Source organism: Carassius carassius, chromosome 39 (genome assembly GCF_963082965.1).
Source record: "Carassius carassius chromosome 39, fCarCar2.1, whole genome shotgun sequence".
Lineage (NCBI taxonomy): Eukaryota > Metazoa > Chordata > Actinopteri > Cypriniformes > Cyprinidae > Carassius > Carassius carassius.
This window is the reverse complement of record NC_081793.1, coordinates 6,691,034-6,713,531: the sequence shown is the minus strand read 5'-3', so window position 1 is coordinate 6,713,531 and position 22,498 is coordinate 6,691,034. Positions and strand designations below refer to the sequence as shown.

General features: G+C 38.2%; 2 protein-coding genes across 2 annotated transcripts in view; both read left to right on the top strand.

The window, feature by feature from the left end:
• Positions 1–7,363, top strand: part of heatr1 (HEAT repeat containing 1) — a 35,962-nt gene extending 28,599 nt beyond the window's left edge. The window contains exons 32-45 of the mRNA XM_059530586.1: positions 1,131–1,300; positions 1,399–1,451; positions 1,543–1,666; positions 2,134–2,274; positions 2,397–2,698; positions 3,055–3,205; positions 3,331–3,489; positions 3,624–3,758; positions 3,844–3,948; positions 4,500–4,668; positions 4,881–5,077; positions 5,979–6,137; positions 6,333–6,441; positions 6,914–7,363. Coding sequence (XP_059386569.1) covers positions 1,131–1,300; positions 1,399–1,451; positions 1,543–1,666; positions 2,134–2,274; positions 2,397–2,698; positions 3,055–3,205; positions 3,331–3,489; positions 3,624–3,758; positions 3,844–3,948; positions 4,500–4,668; positions 4,881–5,077; positions 5,979–6,137; positions 6,333–6,441; positions 6,914–7,002 — 2,063 coding nt within the window. The 3' untranslated portion in view covers positions 7,003–7,363. The remainder of the gene's footprint in view (positions 1–1,130; positions 1,301–1,398; positions 1,452–1,542; positions 1,667–2,133; positions 2,275–2,396; positions 2,699–3,054; positions 3,206–3,330; positions 3,490–3,623; positions 3,759–3,843; positions 3,949–4,499; positions 4,669–4,880; positions 5,078–5,978; positions 6,138–6,332; positions 6,442–6,913) is intronic.
• A 1,900-nt stretch (positions 7,364–9,263) lies between these two features.
• LOC132121313 (arginase-1-like) lies at positions 9,264–21,790 on the top strand. The gene is made up of 8 exons (XM_059530597.1): positions 9,264–9,454; positions 9,579–9,651; positions 19,022–19,196; positions 19,293–19,452; positions 20,751–20,845; positions 20,935–21,039; positions 21,114–21,250; positions 21,566–21,790. Exons 1-8 carry the CDS (start codon positions 9,344–9,346, stop codon positions 21,727–21,729), a joined length of 1,020 nt encoding a protein of 339 aa, XP_059386580.1. The 5' UTR covers positions 9,264–9,343; the 3' UTR covers positions 21,730–21,790.
• Positions 21,791–22,498: the final 708 nt, after the last annotated feature.

Genomic DNA, 22,498 nt, shown 5'->3' with positions numbered 1-22,498 from the left:
TAAGTGGCGGAAGTCTCCGCGTTCAGCACAAATCCCGCCCTGCAGCTGATTCTAAGGCCGGTGACACAGTTGCGTGATGGCTGCTTTGTGTTTTCTGTGTCTTTACACACCAGAATCGTGCCTGACGCGGCGCTGACGCGCTGCTGCTACTGTAGGTGATATAGAGGGAGACCGCTGACAGACCAGGATCTTGTCTTCACGACAACAATATCTATACTTCATGTTGAGCATAAATATAAAGCCTACTGATAAAGGACACCATCAACAGTATTGACGGCAAAATTGACTATGTTTGACAGGTGCAATATCACCTAAGTCAATATCAGGTGTGTCACCGGCCTAAGGTTTTCAAAAGGCATCACGCGAGTGTGAACATCACTACAACTAGGAAAAAAACGATTGTAATTCAAACGCAGCTCCCGTCGGCATTTAAACAGACCTTTGCTCTTAATTCCGATCGGTCCAACGCAATAACGAAATCTGAGCAGGCCTACAAGCTGGGATTGGTAATGCTGCTCTGTAATCATAGTTATTTATTTTTATTTTTCATTATATTTTATTATATGATATTTGTTTGAGACAGAGTATTTTATTTAGAGGAGAACTTTGCAGCAGTATTTTATTTCCTATTCTTTTTTTATTTTATATATATTTTATTAAAAACTATTTTAAAAGTGTAAACAAATTGTTAAAAAAAGTTTATAGTAATAAACAACCTGCAGTTTAATGTTTGCATTTCTTTCCCTTACTGTACCGAAAATGAACCGAACCGTGACTTTAAAACCAAGGTACGTACCGAACTGTGATTTTTGCGTACCGTTACACCCCTAATATATATATATATATATATGTATTAAATGTATCGAATGTATTTAATACAGGAGTTTCACAATTTGAGTTGAATTACTGAAATGAACTTTTCCACAACATTCTAATTTATTGAGAAACACTTGTATAATAATTTACCTACAGACAGGGTTCACTGACTGATTTACAGCTTTATTGACAATTAGTTGAGAGCTGCTTTATGGATCGACATCGAAAACTAATCAAGAGCTTGTGAACTGGGATCGGAAATGAATCTAGAAATTAAAGGACAGGGAAGAAAATTGTTTATGTTCTCTTGGCAGCTCCGGAGAAAAAGAAGACACGTGGAAGAAGTGCAGTGAAGAAGGAAGAAACAGTCTCAGATGTGATCTTCAACGTGGAGGCTACTAGTGGCAAGGACCTCCGCCATTTTAAATTCCTCTCCATCTCTTTTATGGCTCAGCTTTTGGCCTCTGACAGATTTGTTGGGAAGGTAGGTTTAGAATAGGAAGCATTTGATTTAATGTTGATATTAAAATGACCTAGGAATTTTCAGTAAACTTCCTAAATGTATAATTGTTTGACCAAAAGGTGGCTGACTGTGAGGACATAACAGAAAGCACCTTACAGACTCTTCAGCAGAAGTGAGTTGAAGCTTGACTATAGTACTTGACTTGATTTTGATTAGTTGTGGGGTAACACTGGCAGGTTGTAATGTTTGTGTTTACTTGTTAGTCTGCTGGAGGAGGTTCTGCGCTACATCCATACGGTTGCTCGCTGTGTAGAGGATAATGCAGACAAACCTACGGCTAAGTTCTGGAGAGCTCTGCTCAGCAAGTCCTATGACATCCTGGACAAGGTAGGAAGCACTGGATTGATCAGATATTATTGAGCATGTGTACATGCACACCAATACACTGATGGCTAGTAAAAATCAGTTTATTGAAATAACTCCTGTTTACATGCGAATCAATAACCTGGCAAAGCAAGTAAAGAGTTTGCTCAAGTTGGGTGCACCTAAATCTGCAGTATACACTGTATCACACATGCCCATTTCATTAAGCCACCAGAATGCTGGTTAAGGTATTTAAATGCCAGTCAAAATCGCGGTAATGGGTAAAAATTTAGCTGTGGTGCTCGGTGAATTTTAAGTCGTTTACATCTTAACGGTGTTAAAAGGAAAATGGAAATATAATAACATGATACTTTTCTATTAACTGAACCGCAGTCAGTTTTCTTGAACTGGAGACTTCATTGAGCAGTTATTTTTCTGTGTACACTTTAATTTGTGCACGCACATGAATAAAACCTGATCTGACCTTTTAGGTCAATGCCTTGCTGCCCATGGATTCCTTCATTATGGTAATGAGAGGCCTGATGGGTAATCAGTTAGCTTCAGTTAGAAGGAAGGCCATGGAGTTACTCAATAACAAACTACAGCAACGGACGCAGTGGGTGGAAGAACAGGTTAGTATGCAATGCAAACCAGTTTTAATGAAGCATTTTTAGAAAATGTTACATTTTAAACATTGACTACCCATTCTTCTGAGCATTAGCTGATCACTTAGTTTCCTCTATTTCTCTGACAGATTACTGTGCTTCTGGAGCTCATTGGCGTCCTCCTAAAAATTGTGGGTCGGAGTCATGGACAGGTCACGGCACAGGAAGAAGAGGAGCTGGCTATCAATCGACAAACAGCCCTTTACAGCCTTAAACTTCTGTGCCGAAATTTTGGCTCAGGCCACCAGGAGCCATTTGTACCAGTGCTGAAAAAAGCGGTGGAGCTGGTTGCTGATAAAGACGAGGAAAAGAACGTGATGGGAAGTGCTCTGCTGTGTGTGGCTGAAGTGACCAGCACACTGAAAGCCCTCGCTATTCCACAGTTACACAGGTACTGTTAAGCCCAAAGTAAGATCTTTGGATTTTACACACATGCTAGCATTTAGTACAGTGCACATGGCATACATTTCATCATCGTACATATGCAGCCAGAATTTTCTAACCTACTCTGTACATTTATGATATGCTTTGAAAGTCTGTGTGTTCAGCTGCATACTCTAAACGTTCGTGTCAAAACTGAAGTATACTTTTGACTTTTCTTAGTTGGATTTTACAGTATAAAGTGTACAGCTGACAAACTGTGTTTGTCCCAACTAGGGTTGGGAATCTAGAAATGGTTCTAATTTTTAAAACTTACTGGAAGTGAATGATCCTCATTACTTATATATGAATGTGTTCTGTCTTCAGCCTGATGCCTGCAGTGCTGGACACTCTGAAGGAGAGAAAGGACCTGCTGAACAATGAAATATACTTGCTGAGTGCGGTCACAGCTCTACAGCGCGTATCAGAGACGTTACCACACTTCATCAGCCCATACCTGGAGGACACCATCTCACAGGTCAGTATCAGTGCCACCTTGTTACTTTAAGTTAAACGTTAGAGCAGCATATGTTATTCAAATCAATTTTATCCACAAGGTTACAGTTCTCATTTGAATCTTCTCATTCTTTTCTGGTGCTTTAGGTCGCCCGCTTAACTCTGTTAGCCAAGCGACTGACATCCTGCCCTCAGCTGTCTGTACGTCTCTCCTCGCTCAGCACCACTCTTGCCACAAAGGTGCCTCCCAGGGTGCTCATTCCCACCATTACAAAATGCTATTGCGCCATGGTGGATGTTCAGCAGGTAGGGTTTGGTATATCAGCAATACCAAAGAGTTTGAATGGACACATGATCTTTATGATGTCTTAATGCAATTAATGGACACTCTATTGCTATTTATTGTATTATTTATCCCATATTTTCTACCCCTGTCGCAGAACCGTCTTGGTCCTCTGATGATCATCCTGAAGGATCATATAACTCAAATGGAAAAGGACCAACTCAACAACCACCAATCAGAGCTCACTTCCTTCTTCCTGTCTGCTCTTGATTTCCGTTCCCAGCATTGCCAGGTACTATATACACATTTCAATTTGTTCTTTTTTTTTTTTAATGAGTGCATTAACTGATGATTTCCAAAATAACTTTGTTTAATAGGGAGATCTGAAGAAGACTGGTGAGATCGAGGGCTGTGTGATTGACTGTCTGTTAGTGATGATTATGAAACTTTCAGAAGTCACTTTCAGACCTCTCTTCTTCAAGGTAAGCTTCTTTATCCTGTCAGGTGAGGAAAAAAATAACTTCCTCCAATTAGACAATATGTTTGTTTTTAGATGCATAAATAATAACAGTGATGAGCTCTTTTGAACCACTGCTTTGTGAGGCATCAAATCTTTGTGAATCTTTTTTTTTTTTTTTTTACCAAGTCTCTAAAATTTTTTGTCAAAAATTTTATAAATCGCAAAACAAACCCTACAAATGAATGCAACAACATATATAATACAGACACTAAAGGTTTAATGGTGTTTATTCCTTTCTAGATTTGTATATCTTGGAAATATTTAGCAAAGTGACTGGTTCAGTTGATTCCGTTTCGAAAGCTAAATTTATCTAATTACTAAATATTTCTTATATATATATTACTGTGCCTATATACGGTCTGTTTCAACTGGTTGATTAATCAGTTGAAAACAAATTATTTGTTGCCTGAATGCTTATTATATACTTGACTTTTATACGTTACTTTGGCTATGAATTCTCTATTAGTATTAAAATGCGTGCCGATTGAATCTTTTTTTTTTTTCACTCTGCAGTTATTTGACTGGTCAAAGATGGATGGTGCTTCTAAAAACCGCCTGCTGACATTCTACAGACTTGCAGACAACATCGCCAACAAACTCAAAGGACTGTTTGTGTTGTTTGCTGGGCAGCTGGTCAAACCCGTCTCTGAACTGCTGCGTCAGCTCAACATTTCCCACACAGGTAGTCTGCACATATTAACATGTTTGTCTGAAGTTCTGAATAAACCTGTAATGTTAAACTGTGCCAACAATAACATGACCAGCTCATGCTAAGAATTGTGGAGTAGAATGTTTTGCATTTTAGAGATAGAACACTAGAACATTCCAGTACTTTTTCTTTACATTTTCTTTCACTGATGTAATTGCTTCAACTTCCACCCCTTTGGCCCATAGACAAACCCTTCTTCGATTCAGATGATGATGATGATGATGAGGAGGATTCAGATGATGATGATGAAGATAACGTGTCAAAGAGCAGCCTGCTGCTGCAGCATGTGTTGGACTGCCTCCATAAAATCTTCCTCTATGATACTCAGCGCTTCCTCAGTAAGGAGAGGGCTGACGCTCTCCTGGGCCCCCTGGTGGATCAGGTCAGTATGGCACATAAACCGAATGCATCAAGAACTACAATCTATTCCCCAATCATGTTATTCCTTTGCAATAAGTTATTAAATAAGCAAAGTTATTGGATAGTCTTATTAAAGAAGTAATATAGCAGTTTTGCTTGTCGATAACAAAATAGAGGTCAGGGTAGTGTGACCAATTGTTTCTCAACCCTGTTCCTGGAGGCACAACAAAGTACATGTTTTGGATGTCTCACTGATCAAACACACACAATTAAGCAGATTGGTAATAGGGGAAGGGGAAAATGTGTGTAACCAACATGTGAGAACTAAGGGGTGGAACAAGTCTATGGACTTATCTATGTGCACAATTTAAAACACAGTATTGCGTTAAACAGTCAGTTGTCAATATTGCCATTAAAAACGAAGTTAAAATTTAAAACACTGCAGGCTTCACTGTTTTATTAAAAAAATAAAAAAAATTATCATAAGTCACAAGTTATTTAATGAAGACCAGTGAGTCATTTTCTCTGTCTTTTGTTGTTGGATTAACGTTAATGACACGGACAGCTGCAGGTTTTTGCATTAGGCTTTAAGACCAAATGTGCGGATCTAATTCTGATGTGCATCCGGTTTCCTTCCCAACTTATTGTTTACTAAAGACATATCATACTTTCTTTATGTAAATACAAGAAAGACATGGAAAGTTCATGTTGTCAAATGGAATAACCCCCAGAAAAATTTACATTTTCATGATTCATGATAAATATTAAAATCATTTTAACAAAAAAAATGTTTGGAAACTTTTGCATGTTTACACCATTTGAATTTTTTATAGTTGTTCAATCAAAACTGTGTATTATATTAATGGTATACAAGTTTTCCTGTCATTGTGGTGTCTAATAAATGTGTTTTTATGTGTGTGAAGTTGGAGAACATGCTGGGAGGTGACGAGATCTACAAGAGCCACATTACCAAGCATTTGGTGCCCTGTGTTGCCCAGTTTGCTGTTGCCATGGGAGATGACTCCCAGTGGAAAGTTCTCAATTATCAGATTCTGCTCAAGACACGACACAGTTCACCTAAGGTACGCAAATGCTAAATTAGAGGTATAAACATAACGAGATAGAGCTGAAGTGATGTTCCAGTGTTTGTGGTACCCAGAGAAGGGTATGATGCGTTAAAATGAGTGCCCATAATCTCTTAATTATATAGGCCTCGCTCAAATATGTGGATTGATTTCTCTTTGAAAATAAATGACCATGTTTGCCTTTTTGTCCAGGTGCGCTTCTCTGCACTTGTCATGCTGCTGGAGTTGGCTAGCAAGCTGAGGGAGAACTACATGGTTCTTCTGCCAGAGACTATCCCATTTCTGGCGGAGCTTATGGAGGGTAAGAATGTTACTTACTCAATATAGTCAATATTTAATCAAACAGGAACACGTGATTCTGTAACTAAAGTACACTGTGCTACCTAATGTTATCTTTGTTGTTGCTAGTGTTGCATTTTAAGAACTCTTAAATCTGTTTCTTTATAGCCCCTTTCACACTGCACGTCGGACCCGGCAAATTGCCGGAACATTGCCGGTTATAACATCGTTATAAAGTATAACGTGCCTAGCGTTTTCGACTCGTACATTACACGTCACGCCCTGATGTCACGTGTCGTTACGGGATCTTTACAGGTTGTGTGTGAAAGCACGCACATATCCCAGTAATCACTGGCAGTGTGAAAGTGCAAAATCTAGCGACCCGGGAAAAATTGCCGGAACACTTTACCCGTGTATTTGCCAGAATCACAGTGTGAAAGGGGCTCAACAGTCAGAAATATTCCAGATTTCAGAATTTCTTGCTTGTTTTACAGATGAATGTGAGGAAGTGGAGCAGCAGGTGCAGAAGGTCATTCATGAAATGGAGACTATCCTTGGTGAACCACTGCAAAGCTACTTTTAATACCACCCAGGACTGATTTCACACCATCACAGGCGCTTCTTACACCCTTCAAGTGTGCATTCATTATCCGTGTATAATATTTAGTGATGAACATGCATCAGTTTTACACCGTTCCACCTGTACACCTCATCACTGACTGAAAGCTTGGCCACTACCTTTGTGTCCTTCTAAATGTAAATGTACAAATCACTGGATGTCACATGCTTTTGACAGTAGGGTAATATAAAAACCACACACATGATGTTTAAATGTCTGTTGTTTTTTAAAAAATGAAATGGTTTTATATTGAATTTTCTAATGCATATTGGTGTACCTCTCTGGAATCTGAACATCATAAAAAGATGAGTCTGGAAAATGTGAATTTGTGTTTGGTTGCACTTTGCTTGCATTAACAATACAATTTTAATATGCTACTACTCTTTGGACAATTTTGCTGCATACAAGCGATATCTGACACTCACACTCACGCCCTAAAGAGAACAGGCCAGAAAATGGAGCACTGCTGGACGAAAATAAAACGAAGTATTTTGAATATTGTGTAGAAGGCCTTAAGAACTATTAGATTGGCTTGCTTTTTGACTCCTTTCAAGGAAAACAAACACAGCCACAGGTGCTTATTTGATACACTGGCAAAATTAATGTGAAATAGAGCATTTCAGAGTCAGACATTTGACAACAGCAGGATTAATATAGTAATACAGAGAGGAAACTATAACTATGCAGCCATCTGCTACAGTGTCACATCAGACAGTACATTACAGGCCCCCCGAGGAACAAGTGAATTCATTCTTTGCTGTTCATTATTTAATCAACAACATGTATGTTAGAAGCTATACCTGATAAACTACTGAGAGATTTTTCCCGAATTCATAGATCCTCTTCTTAACATTATTAATTAATCACTGTCATCAGGATATGTCCCAAAAGAAATTCAAGCTTCAAATTTCTTACACTCGATGGTGGACCTGCTCCTAGTGACATCCACAACAGCCCTGAATGTCAACGGAAGCCATGACATCTAGACGTTCCCAAGAAACTGATCCCCTGTAAAGACCTCATCGACATGACAGCCATCTGCACAGGTCCTCAGCAAAGACCACATGAACCAGACAAGTCCTCTGCACAGCCAGCTTCTTCACCATGTGATCTATTCCAATTTTCAAGCAGACGGAGAAGGATGGATATTTTAAAAGATACCAATCCAAAACATGACTTGTCACCTCTGGCTTGCTTAGTTGGGGGCACTTCATATTCAGCAGTATAATTAAATTGACTGTACTGACACTATTGGATGAGAACTGAACTGAGCTGGATTATGACATTGTCTGCACAGCTGATTTGATCTAAGTTCATAATTGATAATATACAGTTTTTGAATGAAAATGAATCAACACTGAATTACCCTCAGTGGAACAATGACACGTATTTGTTTTTTAAGGGCTGCTTAACATCTCTATTTGCATTACTGAATCAATATTTTCCTTTTAATCCTTGTAAATCTCCTTTGAAACAATCTGTATTGTATAAAGCACTATATAAAGGTATTGAGTAAAGAGTAATGAACAAATAACATGAACATGGACTTTCTAAATTTACAGATTTTTATAAGCACATTAAAAAGCTAAAGAATCGGTGGAAAACATGAATATATCTATAAAAACACTCAGTAATTGTTAAACATGAACTAATAATAGCATACTGGTATATAGGCTGTAGTAAACTAAAACTTAAACCATAAAATAACTGTATTGAATTAAAAAACCTTAACTGATTATATATATATAATAAGTTAGAATTCATTTCATTATGCTTAACTTGATGTACTAAAATCACTATTAATAAAATAATAAAAACTAAATAGACAAAAAAAAGATTTTTTTAAACGGACAGTAAAAAAACTAAAACTGTTAGTTCAAATGAAAGCAGAAAATATAGAAATAAAAACGAATTCAAAATGTTAATAAAAACCTATAATAAAATCTAGTGAGAACTCTGAGTAACATGAATATTGAGCCAAGTTAACTCCAAACGCCTTAATTTAATAATATCACTTAGTAACAAGAATAAAAAACAAAACCGTCTAATATAAATAAGTGTAATTTGATCCTCAACAGACGGTTATATTTTCATATGCACTTTTTATGTTAATGAGTTTAAATTCATTCAAATTCATGAATTGAGTTTAAATGAATTCCACTTCGTATGCAAATTAGGCGATGGCGTCATTTAAAATCAGCTCTTCCCCATGTACTTTTCTTGCACAAAACAAAAAGAAATCCAAAGTTAAGACAGAGGAGCGCGAGCAGCCGCCGTGTCGTCACTCGTCCTTTACTCCGCGGTGATGAAGAGCTTCAGCGGATCACGAGCCGCTCTTCACATACTCAGAAGAGACCTCCATCATCATCATCACCACTGTGTGGGGATAATAGGTGCACCTTTCTCTAAAGGACAGGTGAGATATAAAGCCCCCAAACACGTCCTCTTCTCTTTTAAATGAATGATTATTCACGTATTAAACAAGAATCCATGCGGGGATGTTATTGACCGGATGTTGATGTTATTGACTGTGGCTGCAGCAGAGGGATGGGGTGCAGAGAGGAGCGGACCTCATTCGAGCTGCTGGATTGGTGCAGAAACTTATAGGGGAAGGTACCACTACTACGCCCCCTGATATTTACACTGCTTTTATTTACACTTTTTATCACACTGTTACCGATTTTACTGAATAAAAATAATTAAGAACATGTACTTTCTATAGAGTTAGGGTTAGGACTTGGTTTAGGGTTGCATATAATTAAAGGGGTGGCTGATTGCAATTGCACTTTTTTAACGTTAGTTAGTGTGTAATGTTACTGTTTGAGCATAAACAATATCTGCAAAGTTGCAGAAGATCAATGCAAATGGAGATATTGTCTTTTAAAATTCTGTCAGTTGAACCCCAGATAGCAAGCACACTCGGGCCTCAAGTGGAAAAAAAAGCACTTCTCATATTCATTTACTTTTTTTTCCCAAAACAAAACGTCTGCGATACTGACAAAAAATATATATCTCAATATTTTCTGGGATAATTAGACAATATTTTGCTGTGTTATTGTTCTGGTACCTTGAGGACTACCGTGGGCAGCTGTCTCCTAAAGTTTTTGATAATCTGCATATTCTGTATGGTGACCAGTACACAGCAAAGAAAGAAATGTATCTTTTCTAAATAGGTTTTAATTGATTTTTACCTTTTATGGGGATTTTTACCTTTATTAACTGCGTCTGAAGTGACATTAAGATGCATTTACACAAAATTTAAACTTTAATGCAATACATGAATGTATTTAAACTCCAGTTACAAATGCATTCATACTGTTTTGATATTTTAATCTTAAACGTTGAAAACTGATTTGAAATTATTTGTAAAAAATGAACAGAAACTCTAAATGTGAAATTAAAACCGCCAGTAGGTGGCATCAAGTCACTGTTACAGTTTTTCTCAGTCGCTTTGGTACATTTCTCGAATCATCCTTGAGATTTGCAAAACAGTAAGTGCATTTCTCAAAACAACTCGTACAAATAGCAAAACACCATGGATTACCTGCAAAAGCCAATCTCTTGCTCAAAATCCTTAATTCATCTCTCAAATATAAATATCTGTGTCAATGAACGTCAGTGCCATCAGAATGACAAGTCCTTGCGTCATAGTTAAGACAGTCAAATTGTTTAGTCATGTTGTCAATATAACAGTATACTCTGGAGGGATGTTCTGATGTAAACTACTGTATTGAACAGTATTTCATATGCTTATGTATGTCATATATCCATTTCAAAAGTACAAATTTACACATTACTGTATGTGGGATATTGATTGAAAGAGACTGGATAGAATTCCCAGTTACACTTTTACTAGTGGTCTGACCAAAAAAAAAAACCCTTTACAATGTTTTTGTGATATAGAAAAGGAAAAAGAAATATGGGCACAATGATGAAAATAAGTCAATTTTCACAATTTGTAACTCTTGTGATGTCCTCTGTCTATACAGTATAAGCTCTCCAACTGAAGATTCATGAGATGAACCTTTGAGCTATTTCAGAGAAATGGTTTATCATTGGTTTATCATCTACATTAGTAAATATTCACTTGCACAATTCATGCCAAATTTACAAAAAGTCTAATAATAATTAGTAAAAATAAAAATAAAAAGTGTGCTTGGCAGTTTATGACAACTAGATTAACCATTTTGAGGGGTAAGACAAGACTATTGCAAATAAAACTATATACAGTAATACGTTTTGAACAACATGACATTAGCAACTGATAATGTAGGAAACCGCAGATAAATGTGCATAATCAATTGCATGAATGTACCAAAGCAATCGCAACTTGTCCAAAAGAATGAGAAACTGGTTTTATGATGTGTATAAATGACTAGATGATGTGGAGGTTGTACAAGTAGTTTTGAGAATTTCATTTCTGATTTGAGAAATGCACCAAAGTGACTGAGAAAAACTGTATTACAGTTTTTTACAGATGCTAGGACACATTCCTCAATACTTAGGTCACTTTTGCAAAACTCTGACAGCCGACAAACACACTTTGTCACCCACAAAACAATGACCTAAAAAACACTAACAACATGTAGCATTATACAATGTTTTCTTGTGTAAAACAAGGACACATCTCTGTTTATAATTCACTGCAATATATGTTAGTGGAATGAATCAGACATGATGCAGAGTTTGTCAGTATTTTATGTAGTTTATTTATTTTTCTTTTTTTTTTTGCACTGAGTAATTCCAAAATACAAGAATTTGTGTACACACCATCCACTGATACAGATACAATAGTAATGCTCATCTACTAATTGTCCAATTGTTTTTATAGCATTAAATTTTAAGATTTAAAATATATTTCATTAAAATATTACTGTAGAAATGTAGCAAATTGCTGATTCAGTTTTGTATTATGTTATTGTTTTGAACATAAGTTTAACAGTTTTGAAAACAGTATGTAAGCATGTGCAAATTGACCATACAAAGAGTTTTGGCAGTTGTTGTGTGAGTGAGAAAAGAGTAAGAAAAGAATTAATGAAATTTGAGAGATGTAGTCGTTGAATGCATTTTGTGCCAAAGCAATGATAATTGATCCTCAGTTTAGCCCAAATAGACTTCTGTTGTGCTCACTGTGTGAAGAGTTTTGCAAAAGTGACCTAAGTATTGAGAAATGTGTCCTGGCATCTGTAAAAAAACTGTAACAAAACCAAATGAAAAATTGCAAGACAAGTCTACACCAAGTTCAGTTTCATTTTTGTGACCGCACCACAAGTTCAAAGGAAACCGAGAAGGAAAGATATTTGTTTTCTTTATTTTTCAAAAGCACAATGTTTTGTATTTACTTAAAAAATAATTAAATGCCGGAACGCTGCCGGAAGGAACACGGAGCCGAGAATAATTGAAAGAGTCTTTATTAATCCAACACAGGGGAAAATCCAACATAGAGAACAGGAGGAAGACACACGTCCGTACTTGTAGACCCAACAAAACTGAACTGAAAGGACATTGCTTATAAAAGACAGGCTAACGAGGGAGCTAAGGAGACAAACCTGGGAACTAATCAGCAATCAAGGAGGGACAGACACTGGGTCACACAGGAAAAGACACACAGACAAGTCCATAGTTCTGACATTTTGCCCCCCTCCCAGAAGGTGTCCTTGCACTGTAGGCAACAACAGGAGGAGGCATAGGTGGGAGCTTGGGAGGAAGCTCCGGTGGAGGACAGATCCCCAAGAGGGGGCTGGCACACAGAGATGATGGAGGGAGGAGCCAGGAGGAACTTGGAGCAGGAGGAGTCCAGCTGGACCCAGGCCACAGTCATAAGGACGGCCCAAGGTGGAGCCAACGGTGGGAGGAGCCATGGAGGAGGAAAGGCTGCTGACTCAAGGGGGTCGACCAACGATGGCCGAGCAGGTGGAGGAGGAGCCCAAGGCGGAGACGGAGAGACAATGAGCCTGGGGGATGCCGAGGATCCGGGGGGCCTTGGTGGAGCCAAGGGCTCTGGTAACCAAGGAGCTAGGAGCCGAGGTGGAACCACTGGGACTACTGGCTGAGGTGGAGTCCGGACCTTGGAGGCTGGAGGCGGAGGTGAGGGAGACTCTAACCACGGCGACGCTGGAAGGATGGAAGTCCCGCACCTCATAGATGGTGGGCTAATGGTGAGCAGAGGGGCTGCCAGATGACAGCGGTGGGGGAGGCTGGAGCGGGTGGGAGGGCAGGCATTTTGGAGGAGTGGCCATTTGAGGGTACATTCTAGTAGCAGGCACTGGAGGACACATTCTAGGAACGGGCACAGGAGATAACTTTCTAGGAATGGGCACTGGAGGATCGGAAGCCCCCTCTGGGCTGGACGAAGAAACCATGGACGATGGCTGGACGGGACCAGCGGACAGGGGCGGACTTTACCATTAGGCAAAGGTCGGCAATTGCCTTGGGCCCCGAGCTACATAGGGGCCCCGAAAATGCCCCATTAACTTGCTTAAAGATTTTTTTTTTTTACTTCGTGCAAAATATATATTTCTAAAACTCCATTTGCGAAAAATGGCATCAAATCATTGGTGTCGCAGACAGGAGCCCCCCCCCCCAACTCACTACATTGGACTATTCCATTATTTCACTTACTGTGCATCTGCGAAAGTGATAGGCTGTAATGCGCCAAAAAACTGACGAAGAAGAAATGATTGACAGTGATAGACAGAGTGTAAAACAGAGTGTTGACAGTAAAAATGAAGCGAAGCTAACCTAGCGGTGCTGAAAAAAGGAAGAAACGGGAGGAAAGCAAAAAGTTTTTAGTAAAAATGCCGAAGGTAACAAACTTTTTTGTGATGCCCGGCCCCCCTGACAATGACAACAACGCTAACACCATCATGACTGTTAGCACTGCTGCTAGCGTGGAGGAACTACCCGTTGCCGCCGGCGCCGACAGTGCTAGCCCAGGCTGCTCAAGCGATATTGCTGCTAACGTTACATGCACGGCAATTTTACAGGATGAGGAGGATCCTTCAACTGCAGCTGCAGGTAACAAAACTTCCGCGTTCACTTTCAGTGACAATGATCTCAGTTGAGAAGTTTCAGTTGAGTTTCAGTTGAGACAGTGAGAGAAGAAATCAGGGCAGTGAAAGAATTTCTTCAGGAATTTCGCAGTCATGGATTTCATTCTGCGAAAACAGATGCCAGGGAGATAGCAGAGAAGCTTGAGGTGGAGATGAGCTGGCCTGAGGTGCGTCAGAGAAGAAAAAACAAACAGTTTGAGTATGAGGGAGCAGAGCAGACTCAGTCAACTGCAGAAGAGCTCTTCAAAAGAGAGTTTTTTCTACGTCTAGTAGATACAGCTCTTGTCACAGTAGAGAACAGATTTTCCAGCATGGAAATCTTCTATGAGCTTTATGGATTTCTCTACTCACTCGACACAATGAGAAGCACTGAGAAGGAAGGGAAGCTGGATGAATGCTGCCACAGATTAGAGCAAAGGATGGATGACATTGATGCAGAAGATATGAAGCTTGAGGTTAAGGGTGCAGTTAGGTCATTCCCGCCACATGTCTCATCACCATTTGAGATGCTTGACTATATATATAAAGAGAATTTACTTGACATATATCCAAATTTGAGTATAGCTTTCAGACTCCTCCTCACTCTCCCTGTTACAGTAGCTTCGGGTGAGAGAAGTTTCTCATCACTGAAACTAATCAAAACGTACCTCAGATCAACTATGTCACAGGACAGGCTGTCTGCTCTAGCTGTTCTCTCCATCGAGCAGGAAGTCAGGAAGTCACTGGATATGGAATCAGTGATAGCAAGATTTGATGAGGCCAAAGCTCGCAATGCAGATTATAGTGCTTTAGACATGACAATACAGACACTCACTCACAGACACACTCACTCACACAGACTCTCACACACACACACACACACACACACACACACACACACACAGACAGACACGCTCACACACACACACACACACTCACTCACTCACTCACACACACACACACACACACACACACACACACACACACACACACACACACACACACACACACTCACTCACTCACTCACTCACTCACTCACTCACTCACTCACACAGACACAGACACAGACTCGCACACACAGACACAGCTTGACAGAAGTAGTTCCCTTGCTGTCTATGGGAGGGTCAGAGCATCCCTCAGACATCATCAAAAATATCTTAAATTGTGTTCCGAAGATGAAAGAAGATCATTAATTAATGAGTAATTAATGACAGAATTTTCATTTTTGGGTGAATTATATCTTTAAATTTAACAGTTGACAGCTATTCAGCCTAATTTATTACATACTTTTCTATCAAAGTGATCAGACATTATCAATATGAATTTGTTCTGACACAGTTTAACTCTGAGTTCTTGTCATATTTTGTTACCATTTTCTAAACTGTATCAAATAAACTGATAGCGTGAGAAACGTTGAAGGGGACTGAATAAATTTTGGTTTGACACACACACACACACACACACACACACACACACACACTCACTCAGAGACACTCACCCAAACAGACACACTCACTCACACACAGACCAAAGAGAGAAGAAGAAAAAGATAGGCAAAGACCAAAGAGAGAAGACGAGAAAGATGCAAAAACAGAGACAAGGGAAATGAAGAAATGGTCAGAAAAAAAGGGAGAGCAGGAGAAAGTCAGTGAAAGAAAAAAGGTAAACATTTTAAAAGGTAAGTTATTTTTACTAAAATGATGTCTCCATAATTGATCACTTATTGTCTTGTGTGTTTCTTCTCACTTTAGTAACACAAGACCGAAGTCCAAAAACAACATGTAGCAGCAAGCAGATCCATATAGAAGAGACTATCAGAACAACCAAGGTAAATGACAACCAATGACAGCTCTTCCCTGTGTAAATAGATAATACATATTATTGTACAGAGAAAATTTTATGTAAATACAATTTTACAGAGGATACATCTGTTAAACAGAATGTTGTTCTGTGTTTTTTATTTTTCTTCTTTTTTTCTTACAGATACAACTCCAGATGTCTATACATCATTGCTGTGTGAAGACTGCTGAAGAGAAGTAACAAGTAGGGCTTTTTTTTGAAAAATAAGGATTGACAAAAGGAGGGAAACAAGAGATGTAGAGGGCCCCATGTCTGTGCTTGCCTTGGGCCCCAAAATGTCTAAATCCGCCCCTGCCAGCGGAGATGATGGAGAGAAGAAAAAGGGGCAGTCAATCAGAGTCCCCTCCCCACATTGATTTTAAAGACAGGCTAACGAAGGAGCTAAGGAGACACACCTGGGAACTAATCAACAATCAAGGAGGGACAGAAACTGGGTCACACAGGAAAAAAACACACACAGACAAGTCCATAGTTCTGACAGTGATGACGATGAAGATCTTGATGAAGATGCTTATTGCAGCATAGCAGTGAAAAAGTACATGTATCACATTGGGTTCAACAGAGTCAGAAATGAACCATGAACATCCTAAGCTCAATCATTTTATACACTTAGAGTTTACTACCATTAATGTAAATGAAGTTGCTCCTGTCATTACAGCTCTGGTCTGTATGTTAATTAAGTTCTGACACCCCTTTGTCTGAGGTGGTTCTCAGTGTCCCACACCTGCTCCCATTCTACAAATTTGCTCTGGATGTGATCATCCCAAATGGTCTACAAACAACATAACTTTTGACTTTCTTCTTCTCTTTAATAATTAAGCCATTTTGGGAAATGAGCATGATCAAAAATATTTGTACTCTCATGTTTCTCTAGATTATGCAAAGACCTTGCATTTTCTGCAAGATTTTCTGTTTCTATTTGGCATTATATTTCCAGCAGAAATTGACTTTGGCGTGCAGAAAATCGTGCTGCTGATATGCATTTTTATGAGATCTATGAGAAACAAGAGAGAGAGAGAGCGGTTTGAATGTAAATTTATAATTAATGGCATGGCTGGTTCAGTCAACAGAAATACGGGACATGTATAATAACTGCTGAAATATTTGCGGGGCAAATCTCAGGTCAGTCTGAGCGCTCATGGTACGCACAGTACGTAGGCCTACAGCCATACACCTGCAGACGCCACAGAAATCACATATAGTTTTACTCATTCCCGTAGCTTTCAAGTTTATAATAAAGGAAATTCCTGCAAATACTTATTCAGTTTCGCAAAGATGACGTTGCCAATCCTGACACGCCATCTGCTCATTGGACTCGCCTTTAAAGAGAAATGCATCTTTATGGACTGCATAATGAAAGAGTTTTTATTTTAGATTAGAATGATTTAATTTTAAATTAGTAATTTGAAGCTTAGCTTTCTATAGATATATTTATCATGTCTGTGAGACATATATTAGCTGAGTTTCGTTCAATTTTGTGGAGCCCTCCTGCTTAAGATGAGACGGCAAAAAGCGCATCCTGATTGTTTTTCTTGCGAACACCTCCATGTCCTGCAGAGTGCTTTCACCCTCCACACAAACACTTGGATATGTGTCTAAAAGTGCACATTTATCTAGGTTACATTTTTAACTAGCATTGTGATATTGAACTGTTTCATATCTATAGATTTTATTTTAGGCAAGTCGTGGTCATTTGAGAATACTAAAAATATCACCGTCTGCACCCCCACCGCACCCGGGCTCACCGGCAGCGAGTGGTTTTAGTAAAAAGGTGAACGTTGAGAAATATGCATTTAAAGTCATAAATATAAGTGAAAAGTATATTTCACATATGTGCCAATCTTCCTGTTGCCAGCAGGTGGCGCTATCATTATAATGGAATATTGGCCTTCAGATGTGTTCAGGCCAGGACTCTTATCGACCATGTGAAGTTTGGGGAAGATCGAACATTTTATGCCTGAGTTAAAACAACTTCTCTTGCTGTGGCGAGACATCAAATTTTGTCATGGCGCCATTGACATGCACTTTAACAAAAACTCAAGATCTCCACAATTTAACATTGCACAGGCCTTTAGATTAGACTGACCACAAAAAAGACACTGATGTCAAAAAATTTCAAGGAGTAGTTCGTCGCAGTGTAAAATATGTCACTTCCTGTTGCCAATAGGTGGTGCTATGACTATAACTGAATATGGGCATGTCAATCTGTTCAGGTTCGGAGTCTTATCTAACATGTGAAGTTCGGGGCAGATTGGACATTGTATGTCTGAGTTATAGCAACTTCATTTTTCATGGCGAATCATCAAAATTCGCCAGGCCGCCACGGACACGCCCTTCAACGAAAACTCAAGATCTTTGCAATTTAACATCGCAAAGGCCTTTAGATTAGGCATACCAAATTTGGTGTTGATCTGAATAAATCTCTAGGAGGAGTTCGTTAAAATACAACGCATGGAAATGACAAAAATTACACAAAATTAGCTCATAATTTTAAAAATAACCGACTTCCTGTTGGGTTTAGAATTTTGCTACAAGAGTCTTTTTTGTAGGTATTGGTGTGTTACATATGTGTGCCAATTTTCGTGCATGTACGTGAAACATAGCTGGAAGGCTGTTGATTTTCTTAGTATATTTGGCGCTGTCAAGCCATTTTGCCACACCCTCTTCTGAATCCTATATCAAACTTAAATTTTGACCAGGTTTGACGCATGTGCAAAGTTTCATGACTTTTTGAGCATGTTTAAGCCCTCAAAAATGCCAATCATTTGGGAGAAGAAGAAGAAGAAGAAGAAGAATAGACGGAGCAGATACAAGAGGGTCCTCACACCATCGGTGCTTGGGCCCTAATTAGGCCTAATTTTAAGATTTTTAAGATATTTAAGCCAATCTTTTGTGTTTGTCTTTTTTTTATGAGTTTCAAAAATACATCACATTAAAACTGTGTAATCCAAATGGATGGAAATGTTGTGTTGTATGGATTGTATGCATGGAAAAGAATGGTCAGTACTCTCTTCCTTTTGTGTTCCATGTTTAAACTATAAATCCTATTGTTACGTGTAAATGATGACAGAAAGCCCTTCGTCCCTCTCCAGGTTGTGTAGTGAAGGATTATGGGAATCTGACTTTTGAGGAGGTTCCCAATGATGAGCCAGTTGGCAGGCTGAAGACCCCGAGAGCAGTCGGCCGTGCCAATGAGCTGCTCGCAGGAGCTGTGCAGAAGGTCAAGAGCCATGGAAACACTTGTGTGATGCTGGGAGGAGATCACAGGTCATTGAGTGCTTTCAGTTCTGGTCAGTGAAACATTTGGAAGCAGGAAATCATTATTGAACCTATTGTCAGAAATGTGTTTGCTGTTTTTTACAGCTTAGCGATTGGCTCGATCTTTGGTCATGCCGCCTCAAGACATGAGTTGAGTGTTTTATGGGTGGATGCACATGCAGATATCAACACACCTTCATCCACGCCAACGGGAAACATTCATGGCCAGCCGCTGTCGTTCCTCATCCATGAACTGCACTCAAAGGTGACTGATGCTCTTTAATCATTTCAGCAACTATATTAAAGTTTGGGTAATATGTAACACAGGTATTACATTACTGTCAGTCTCATCAAAAAAAAAACTTCTAAAGAACTGTTCAGGTATAACCTCTTGACCAGTCATGCAGTTGTCAGTATCTGTGCCTTAAACACACTTATAACTAATAAACATCAACAACTTACTTCATAAACATTCACAGAAAATTTCAAAAATTGTCTTTAATATTTTTTTTATTATTATTATTATTTTTTGGGGCTTTGTGACATTACTTTTGCACCAATTAAAACATGTAACCTTAAATTCCATTAACATAATATGACATTTTATTTTATTTATTTTTTGGAATTAATTCATAATTCTCATTACTTATTGTCATTATTTTAATTCTAATAGTCAATATTTATGAATCACCATAAATTACAAAACAATAAAACATATAAAAAAATGATTTCCCGTTAATATATGTGACCCTGGATCACAAAAAGTGTCTTAAGTGTCTATTTTTCAAAACTGAAATGTATACATCATATGAAAGCTGAATAAATAAGCTTTCCTTTGATGTATGGTTTATTAGGATCGGACAATATTTGGCCGAGATACAATTTGAACATCTGGAATCTGAGGGTGCAAAAAAATGTAAACATTGAAAAAAAATATCGCCTTTAAAGTTGTTAAGAATTAAGATTTTAGCAATGCATATTACTAATCAAAAATTACGTTTTGATATATTTACGGTAGGAAATTTACAAAATATCTTTATGGAACATGATCTTTACTTAATATCCTAATGATTTTTGGCATAAAATAAACATTTATAATTTCGACACATACAGTGTATTTTTGGCTTTTGCTACAAATATACCCCAGCGACTTAAGACTGGTTTTATGCTCCAGGGTCACATATGCTATTCATGTTTAATTTTTAGATAAAATATTACTGTAATACATTAAACTTCCTAATTACGGGAAGGAGGCAGGAACCAGCGGACAATCAAACAAAGACTTTAATAATCAAATAAACACAAAACAGCGCGGCAGCCCCTCACGGACGACTGTCGCGCATAAACAAAACCAAAACACAAAATAAAACCCAGACCTGGTCCTCTCTCATCCTTCACCGATCTCCTATGTGGGACTCGCTCCGTTCCCACGGCTCTCGGCCCCCGCCCCACTCCTCACAATTACTATAAATAGGTTCCTGTCCTTTAGTTTACTTGAGACAACAGTTTATGATTAGAAACATTTAAAATATTTTGTCATTTTGTTTTCCTAACGTTTCTTAGATTCCCATAATTCCAAATTTTACATGGTTAAAAGCTTGTGTAGCAGCGAAGGACGTTGTCTACATTGGGCTCAGAGATGTGGACCCGGGAGAACAGTAAGTTTGTAGATTCTACGAAATCATACAAGCATCATATCACTATTTCAAGATTCTTTTTGACGTTCAAATCATACTTTACGTGACAGTTATATCCTGAAGGACCTTGGAATCAAAGCCTTCTCCATGACAGAAGTTGATCGGCTTGGAATTGCAAAAGTCATGGAGCAGACATGCGATCACATGTTTTCAAAGTAAGTGTGTGACTTATTTTCTATTTATCATGATGACCTAATATTGTATTGAGGAAACAATTTTTCCCGATCAGGGTGAAAAAACCCATCCACCTCAGTTTTGACATTGATGCGCTGGACCCATCAGTGTCACCTGCAACAGGCACACCTGCAGCGGGAGGACTGACCTACAGAGAGGGCATTTACATCACTGAACACATCTGTCAGACAGGTGAGAACATCAGGAAATGCACATCTGTAATTGGTAAGAGATTTATAAAACTTCCAGGCTAATAAGCCGGCAGTTGTTTGGCCTTTCTGAAATGATTAACCAAAAATTGAGTCGAGTGTTTAACTAATTTTGTGTGCATCTCAGTAAAGTGAATTTAATAAATCTGATTCTCTCTAGACTGCAGATCAGCTATTAAAAGCCATATTAAAATGTATCTGGTTGACTATTGCTAAATGAACTAATTTCATTAGCAGAATCCCTCATGGTCTTTGTTTGGCATGTTGATATGAATGTATGTTTTTGACTTCGCTCCAGGACTTCTCTCTGCTGTAGACATGGTGGAAGTGAACCCAAAGCAGGGCAAAACAGAAGGCGAAATTAAATCAACAGTAAATGCTGCTGTGGATCTGTTATTGGGCTGCTTCGGAAGGGTCCGTGAGGGGTTTCATGATCCAGATTACAAGATGCCAAATCCATAAATCACAGGCTTTATTTTTTTATATATGTATTTACTGTCATCATTAAAAAGAATTTAAAACTGGAATTCCCATTTATTTTATTCCTGTATATAAATGAATTCCAAATATGATGATCCCACAGTATACTGTATATACAGAATGTACAAAGCTGACTGTATGAGTATTTTTTTTCCAGAGGCTACATCATTTTAATTAAAAGTAAAAATATATTTAAAAATAATACAAATGTTTTTTATTCAAGTGGCATATCATTTTATTGTCTATCTATTATATTAATAATACTGTCTGACACTATAAAAGAAATGTAACCACTTTACTAAAACACTTTACTTGACATCTCACTAGTTAAGTGTGGCTTTATAAGAAAAACACGCACAAAATTATTAAAATTATTATAAGACTAGCACAGAACATCATCAGTTTGCCTCGTATAAAGAAAGGAAAAGCTTTTCACAGACTAAATCACAGGCTTTATTTTTGTTATTTTGGCTTTTTGTTCTATAATTTTTACTTGATGTCATCAAATAGGCCCTCATGTCATGCTGAATTTAAAAAACTGAATTCTAATTCAGCTGTACATAAAGTACGTTTGTTTTTCCAGAGGCAACATCATTACAATAATAATAATAAAAACAACTGTTGAGGGTTAACAATAAACAACTAAAACTAGAACAATACAGTATAAATATATTTAAAAACAATCACAATGTTTTCCACTAAATTCATACAAGATTCAAATTTGAATCATTTTTGTAGAAAAATATATTAT